Source organism: Montipora foliosa, chromosome 3 (assembly GCF_036669935.1).
Source record: "Montipora foliosa isolate CH-2021 chromosome 3, ASM3666993v2, whole genome shotgun sequence".
Lineage (NCBI taxonomy): Eukaryota > Metazoa > Cnidaria > Anthozoa > Scleractinia > Acroporidae > Montipora > Montipora foliosa.
This window is the reverse complement of record NC_090871.1, coordinates 67,753,946-67,762,514: the sequence shown is the minus strand read 5'-3', so window position 1 is coordinate 67,762,514 and position 8,569 is coordinate 67,753,946. Positions and strand designations below refer to the sequence as shown.

The following is an 8,569-nucleotide window of genomic DNA, read 5'->3' as shown; positions in this document are numbered from 1 at the left end:
ATAAAGAGAGTGCGTAGAAGGTTCAAAAACTGGGAAAAAGGCATCTACCGCAATCCGATCATTAACGACCGGTCTCCTAACACAAGCTAACTCAAATACAGGAGAATTCAATATTTCACGACTGCTATTGAACAAGACAAGACAATCAGTTAGCTCCAGCAACGGTCACCGCGCAGAACGTAAGAATGAATTTCCCATTTCGTTGGCCACCAAGTCAAACCCCTTGTTTTAGCCACACTCACATGTAAGACACCACACATTTTCTCAGTAAGACGTCTTAGACGTCCCTCCTAGGCACACTCGACTTTTCCCCTCTATACACTAATATAAAAATTATCTCAGCTAACACTGTATCTCCTCCATCAAGCGCACAGAAAACTACACCAACCCAGCAACATTTCTGAACTCATAGTACAGCTTTGGGTTTAATCATACGCTGATCCTATTTTTTGGTTTTAAAAAAAAGCGAAAATAACTTTCTCCGTTGCATCGTCACCCCACCATCGAATTCATCTCGTTTCACTCATCTACATCCCATCTATTCTTTTAGTTCTCTTAACGTCGGATTATGGCGATAGATGCTTACACGAGCAAGCATCACTTATTGTCCCATTTCCATGTCACCTCATTCACACTAAACGAACCAATTTATTCCACTCAGCCTTGCACTTCGATCCGATCGCTCCCTCAGATGACAGCGTTGTTTGATTATAAATGAACCAAATAACAATGCTTTCACAGACGTGGTTGTAAACTGTCTTTCGTCACGCATGAAATACAACGTGTTTACACATCAAACAGCGCACTAAAACCAATGGAGACTACGAATGCCCCACCTAGCGGTGTCTCTTTTTGTCACATACAACTCTGCGCTGCCCAAACTCTTTATGACCCATCATCAAATCCTCGGTCACACTTAAACTAAAAAAAAAAAATTCTTGTTTTGTCCTCAACATAACAACGAAGACTAAAAGACCACTTCAACGAACGCCAATAATGCATAAATGTTTTTGGTTTCGATGCAAATGTAAAGTTCCTTTTCAAATACTTTAACTCCCTTTCTTACCTAACGCACAGTTGTTCACGTTGCAAGTTTTCTTACACCTGGGTCGGACATATTTGTGGCCGCACAATTTAGAGCTTTGCCACAACTTGCAATATTTCGTGAAGTGGGGATCATCGGTGCAGGAAGGCCCTAAAACAAAATTCATATAACGTATAAGCCCCTGTATTTAGTGCTTTGCTAAATTAAGGACTTTTATTCTGACTATGACGGCCTGCTATAGGGACTACAACGATAGTGTAGTCTAAATATGAACAGCTATGTTGGCAACATTCTCAAAATAGCTGGCAAGCAAATTGTGTATAAAAACACTAACTGATAATAAGTATGAATGAGCAAGAGAATATTCACATAGCCTTTTCAGGTTCTTGGTGGGTCGGGAGGAGCGAAATTGTGGTGAGGCGGGAAAAAGTCGAGCGACGACTGGGGTAGAGGGACTCCAGTCATCAGTTGTCATTAGAAACGCAAGCCTTGTCAAACTTTTCGGTCTGATATCCATCCATCCTACACTAAATCGTGAGAAGTCTCCAGTACAATTGGGCGTTATTGATTATACATACTGGCAGCACCCTTTGCTCCTGTCTTTCCCCCTAAAAGAAAACAGAAAGTTTTTTTTTTGTCAACTTATTTGTTATATCCATTGGAGGTTTCAGTTATTGTGGTTCGTAATAAAATCACGATGTTTTGACCGTTATACTATTGGTTTTTAACACATGATAATTTTGAGTAGCTTCGGTATTTGTTAGTTTCGTTTCTAATCTTCTTTCTTTCATTGTTTGGAGTTAACTTGGAGCATAGAATAAAGTTGAACCTTTTGAAATCATAAGGTCGCATAAACAAAAAATTGTGCTTCCGAAGGTTCCGAGCTGCTGCATCTGATGTTTGGAGACTTGCCGAGTGTATATCATGAATCTAACAGAGAATCACCAGCCTGACGAAGGCTATGTATTTCTACAAGTCCTTTCAAAACAAAACACTTTGGAGACGTTCGAATTACCCTTTTAACGCAAGCGCCTATTAAAAAAGCAAGTTGCTGACTGTTTGAGTTACTTTTTGATTGGAAAATATAGCCGTTCGACTAGTAACTGTTCTGGCTAAAAAATAGCTCAGTTGCGTCAAGAATCAACGCTCCAAAATCAACGTTTTGAAATTTCCTCTGGATAGGTAAGGACCGCTTATTCAACTCATTTGAAGCGCGAATGCTGGATTCTGAGTGTCTGACGGTTCCCGTGTAAACGTTTCCTACAGCAAGTGCCTAGATGTAACATAAAATTTGGTAACAGGATCTTTTCTCGGTAATAGGAACCCAACTGGATAATCTAATCTCTTTACGTTTTCTATGGAAGTCTCTCTTCTTCATCAATTAGTGACTGAGAACAGGACGAATAACAAGTACCGCGGGAAAAAAATTCACCTGTGTTTGAGCCAGGTCGAGAGGTTCCTCCCCCGTCGCCTGCAAGAAAATGTGGAAAATGTGTAACAACGACAAAGCAGAATTTAAAAACGTATAAAAGCATGAATAGCAATTAAATCGTTCCCTTCCCAAATATTTGTCTAATGCTAGCGCTTTGGAAAGCAAACGTGCGCTGGGAATCATAGCACCAACCGCATCTTATGAACAAGCCCTATCCATAACGGGTTTGACCTCTCTACAGGATCGAAGAGACGCCGCTTGTAAGAGATTTTTTTCCTAAAATTGCGCCTCCCAAGCCCCCTTTTCCCCTATTATCAAGTAGAGTAGAGATAAAGGATACTAAGTACAATCTTAGAAGGAATACCACCAGAGTAGTTAAGCCATGTAATACCGAACGTGTTAGTCAATTTGTTACTTGTAAGTATGTTAATAACTTCCCACATTAAAGGCACTAGTATGTGAGGGATTATTATTTATAATTATTGTACTATTTATTATATCTTGACTTTGTACTAATTATTGTATTAGTTGCTGACCCTGCATGTAATTCAATCTTTAAAACTGCAAAAGGTAGAAATAAACGAATTTGATTTGATTTAATTTGACTACTCTGTAAAAACCTATTACGATATATTAACAAATACGGTTAATAAATAAATGAAGAAGGTTATGAATGAATGAATGAATGAATGAATGAATGAATGAATGAATGAATGAATGAATGAATAAATTAATTAATTAATTAAAGTCAGCCATCCGTGAAGGTGCCCATGCTGTATAATCGATAAGATTCGCATCTCAGTTAGCAAACCTGATTTCGCGTGTGGAATCTTCCTAGGCATATACATTCTTAGACTAAAGCTTTTGACGTAGCAAACCGTGAAAGTCTAATTAGGAATAGCAGCGAATTGGTTCTGTTCAAGTCTCAGTAAAGGCGGCGAAATACGAGATACAAAAAACCCTAAACTTGGCGCGCAACATTGTTTCGTTGCAAGTTTGGGTCGATGTCTCCTGTTGTTCACCTTGCATGCTCAACTTGTCGCGCAACACGAACATTTATTGCGAGTTGAAGAAAGTTGTTGCGAAAAGTAGAGCGCGGGACTACTCTGAGCAACAAATTTTGGCTTTGTGGCTCATTTTTCATCAAGCTCACAACTTGTCGCGCAAAAAATGTGCTCGTGTGCTAGCAAATCAACCAATCAGCGCCCTGCATTTCTTTAACCCGCAACAAATGCGGGTTAAAGAAATGTTTTTATTGCGGGTCAAGTTGATCACGCAAGGTGAAAAACGCGAAACATCGACCAAAACTTGCAACGAAACAATGTTGCGCGACAAGTTGAGGGTTTTTGACTTTCGCCGCCTTAACATGCAACAAATTTTGGCAACAATTACTGCCGTAACTTCGGCTTGTCTAGTACGTCGTGGCTTGCCCCGTGGAACGGTCCTCAGGTCCAATTTTCTTCTTACTTTATTCTAACACCTCCATCTGTGTTGGCATCTTTTTTATTTTCACCTTGGAATTGCAATTTATTCAAATTTAGCGTGGAAACCTCATATTGACAATATTGCTAAAAAGATTCGGTGAACTATTGGAATTTCATCTAAGAGTGGATAGTATGTTGACATAAATACCCCCAACTAACCTTTGTTATGAATCATTGCATGGGGCAATACTTATCCATCTATTCATTCTCCAATAAATGTCTTCCAAAAAGCCGCGTTCTATCTCCCATTACCTAGGCCTTCTCGCAATTTAATGATATTCAAATCCTCTATGGATGACCTTGTGACAATATATAAATCAATTTTTAAATTCTATAACAAGGTGTTACCCCCTACTTTCAAACACATTTGTAATTATAACAGATTTAATTATAATTATAATAATAAGATTTAATTATAACAGATTTACAGGTAACCAGTCATTAATATTTGGGCGACTTAACACTGAGTTATATTTATTGCTAACCAATTGAGTCTACAAGGCCTCACTGTGTCCAAAACTGAGTTTATGATTCCGAGAGCACTGGAATGACACATTAACATGACAGGATATTTCCAACTAAGCATCTCGAAAATAACAATAGTAAAATAAATAGAGACATACTATACTCACCATAAATGTAATGGATACCATTTTTTTCCTCAATAGTAAGTTTCATATTGGGATCATATGCCTTGTATGTTTCGTGCATTATCGCGCTTCTGTTTTTGGAATGCCGCAATCCCAGGAGATGTCCTATCTCGTGAAGAGCTACGGAGAACAGATTAATCCCATATGTAACTCCGTCTGTCCACTTTTCATTGTAGTCGAAATGAAGGTCCCCTTCCTTAGGAAAAAACGCATGCGCAAGAACGCCACCACTGCCATCAAACGGGTAGGAGCAACCTTTGTGCTTACTGGTTTTAAATCTAAAGTATTAAGGAGAATATACTAATTTAAGAGGAAGCAGGAAGATCGATTTTAAGTTCATGCAAGAGGGTTTTACCAAATAACAGTCATCGTGTGTTTAACGATCAGTTATCAGCTTTATTATTTTGACAAACTAGATTGTTTTCAGCTCAGGTGATCCAAGATTGCTGCTTAATTTTCTTCTCCGTAAAATTGCCGGGTTTTTTTGAGGAAATATTCTCACCTACTAAGTGTTCTCGTAATGGGTCCTAAAAGGAAGCCTTCAGCTGCTCCTTAGGTATTCGATCCGGGTTACGCTTTGTTTGAAGTATCTTGGGACAAAGTGGAGGCCAGTTAGAGATTGGGTCAAGGTTACGGTTTAGAGATTGGGTCAAATCAATTCTCCCAGGTCTTAATCACCAATCTATCTTTCAAATGGCAAATTGTTCTCTTAAACCTAAAACCAAACCCTTTACTTATCACACACGTTACACAACTACTGATTAAACTAAAAATCTTAGCTTTGTCTCCTATCTAATGGCTCAGCCGAGTGGGCCCTTAATAACGAAGACGCACTATAAAAGGGGGCGCTTCACTAGCCTGCGTAGCAGCCGTTTCCTTTCCTTTTCCAAACGATCGCGAAGGGGACGAAAACTGCGAGAGATTGCAAAAAATAAGGAGTAGGGGGAGGGGGAGAGGCGACGGAAGGAAACGCTATTCCTTTCCTCCCCACCCCCTCCCCCTTCTCCCTCACCCCGTCCCCACTTCTCTCTATTTTTTTGCTCACGCCAGGCGCTCGCCCGCTTTATCGCTCGCTTGTCCGATCTCCGCCTGTTCACGCACTGCTTTTGTTCGAATTCATTCAAGCACGACTGATTAATTATCCAAGATGGTGATCAACAAACAGCAACGCAGAGACGGAAGCACGAAAAGATATTTCCAGCGCGAAAAAAAAGGGACTGGGAATTTGAAAAAAGAACGACGGATAACATTTTATGGCATATTACGGACACATTGCCATAAGGGGCTTTTATATTTAAGAAATTATCACAGAGCTCTCGGTTGCGTCCACGGTTGATTGATAAATCATTTGCATGTGCCTAAGGCACCACGCCTTTTATAGTCCCGCGCACGTCAACGGTGACTGACAAACGAGCTTCGGACTTCCTTATATAGCGCGCCTTCGTGTTTAATTAAGAAATTTTCTTGTTCGATTGAATTGTATAATTTACTTGTAGAACGTCCTCACCCAGTCTATGAAAAATGCTTTCCTGTTAAAGTAATAACTGTAAAAGAGAGGATGGGGTAAGAAAACGGATCTCCATGCCCCACCATAGATTTTTAGTTTTTAGTTTTGCAAACGTGTTTTAAGTTCTCGTTCCCAATGCTGCACATAATCAAAATTTCATTACAACTGGCTAATCAGGTGCATCTCTAAAAATAGCTGAAGAACTATCACTGGAAGAGGCCCATGTGCGGGGGATCCGTTACCTTACATCATCATCTCTTTCTGTCTTAGGAATACCAACTCACGCCAATGTGATATCTGACTTGACAGAAACAGCATTATTGGAAACAGCCGGCGAAATGTCGGTGAAATTCAAAGGACTGATCGCTTCCCAGGCTTGGAACGCTTTTCTCACTATTGAACGTTGTTTGTTTGGTGACAAACTGCCCATTTTAGTATCATAGTTGATAAACTTGTAAGTTAATGCCATCTTATCCCATTTGTGATCGGACGCGGAAAACTGTCTCTTTACTCTCCCTGAAGTATGGCAAAGAAGAATAAATTCAAATTCAACTCAATGCTTTTCCGTGAAACAATCGTTTATTTTTGCGACCACGTGTTTTGGAGTGCCGTGCCAATGATTGTGTCCGAAATAATTGCATAGTTTTACACGAAAAACGCAGTCAAATATATAGTTTTCGAAAAAGTAGCCAAAGTCGAAATTTCTCATATTTTTTTATATGCATAGTAGTACAGAACTCGCACAAGGACTCTTATTTCAAATCGAGGCTGAAATCAACACGGAAATAGAGCAGCAATAAAAGCAAGGTGACACACGCTAACACCAACCCGGTGTGGCCAACACATCACACATGCGCACAACCATTTCACCCGGTCAATTAGCAGCCATGGACAGCTGTTTCGGTCTTTTGGGCCTCATCAGCATGGCGTAGCTAACATACCAGGCGGGTGTGTTTAGCACCCCTTTAAGTGGCAGCTTCACATGCCAAACATGTGGTAAGCTGGGTTGGGAACAGCTATTTGACCGGGTGAAATGGTTGTGCGCATGCGTGATGTGTTGGCCACACCGGGTTGGTGGTAGCGTGTGTCACCTTGCTTTTATTGCTGACGGAAATAGATCATTTGTCCAGTAACAGTCCCGAAGCACACAAATTGTAATTTTGAGACTGCAATCTCACCACGTTTGGAAAACACTTCTTCGTCTCTGTCAGGAACACCGCATCTGGGTTTTTTCATTTCCCTTATTGTGGTCGCGTCGAGAACACCAGTCACCGGGATTTCTGATCGCTCCTGAAACTCGCGCAGAGCGTCGCTAACGTTGTGGTTTCCATCTTTTAGAGGAGACAAGTAGTGGTAGTTTTTGAGAAATTTCTAAAGCAAAATAGACGAAATGTTTATCTTTCATTGCATTTTCTTTGGTTACTCGGAAAGAAACATAAAAATTCTCTCTCTTTATTAAAATGCGATAGATAGAGAGAGATGGCAGGAGTGGGGTGTGGCACATAGCGGCCACAGCTGGAAAGAGGCTCAGCAAAGTTAAGTAAAATATACCATATTTTTTGGTACCCCTACCCATTTCCACCCTTGCCAACCCTATACTACAAATAAAAGGCAGTAAATGATTTTGATGCAGTAATCGTCTGTGAACATCATTCACCATGGGGTTTCGCAGATTTTCAAAGACTACTGATCGGACTCACTAGTAACAAGCGCGTAAAGAACTTGTATCAGATGTCCGCTTTCCATGCATGAAGACTGATAAATTTCAAGAGTTTTTTTTTTTTTGGAATAAACTACTTCAAACTTACTATTTCAAAAGATTCATCTGTTTCGGGAATTGCAGCCCCATAGCATATTTGAAAGCACGGCGTTATGAGCCATAATCGGATAATCTTAAATCGTTCCATGGCTATGACTAGGCCTATTTTCAAGTCTTCCTTTTTCGAACAATGCAATATATATCTAAAGCCTTGAAAATTGACACCCAAAAGAGAGCTGACTTTCATGTGTGTAGCACATCTGCATTTTAACAAGTTAATTACCATAAGCCTCTCAATGTGTCTCAATTAAAACTATCATGCAGTTAACACCAAATGGTGATGTACATGTAGACGAACGTCGTCTTGGTTGTGAGGTGAAGATATCGCAATAAAATATTGTGTCGTCGTGTCCTCATCACCATTGCTTCACTGAATTTTATCTCAGTCCTTTTTAGAATTTTTAGTCTGCCTAAAGGTAGACTTCTGAATCACTGGGAAAGAGTTGTTAAAGTAGCATATATCGTAATAATGCACTTGTTCCATATAATATTGACTTACTGTTCCGGAAAGGAGCCTTTCTCAACAAGAATCATGTTCACATGGCATTTTCTAAGTTTTGTTTTGGTGTATTAAGACCCCCACTGAGCAAAATGCGCAGGATCATTGCAATTTTCAATAAAAAAACAAATTT

General features: G+C 39.9%; 1 protein-coding gene across 1 annotated transcript in view; it reads right to left on the bottom strand.

The window, feature by feature from the left end:
* Positions 1 to 8,076, bottom strand: part of LOC137996014 (matrilysin-like) — an 8,785-nt gene extending 709 nt beyond the window's left edge. Inside the window, exons 1-7 of the mRNA XM_068841455.1 lie at positions 7,927 to 8,076; positions 7,297 to 7,489; positions 6,403 to 6,634; positions 4,594 to 4,889; positions 2,478 to 2,516; positions 1,624 to 1,653; positions 1,067 to 1,195 (exon numbers count right to left, since the gene is read on the bottom strand). Coding sequence (XP_068697556.1) covers positions 1,067 to 1,195; positions 1,624 to 1,653; positions 2,478 to 2,516; positions 4,594 to 4,889; positions 6,403 to 6,634; positions 7,297 to 7,489; positions 7,927 to 8,025 — 1,018 coding nt within the window. The 5' untranslated portion in view covers positions 8,026 to 8,076. The remainder of the gene's footprint in view (positions 1 to 1,066; positions 1,196 to 1,623; positions 1,654 to 2,477; positions 2,517 to 4,593; positions 4,890 to 6,402; positions 6,635 to 7,296; positions 7,490 to 7,926) is intronic.
* Positions 8,077 to 8,569: the final 493 nt, after the last annotated feature.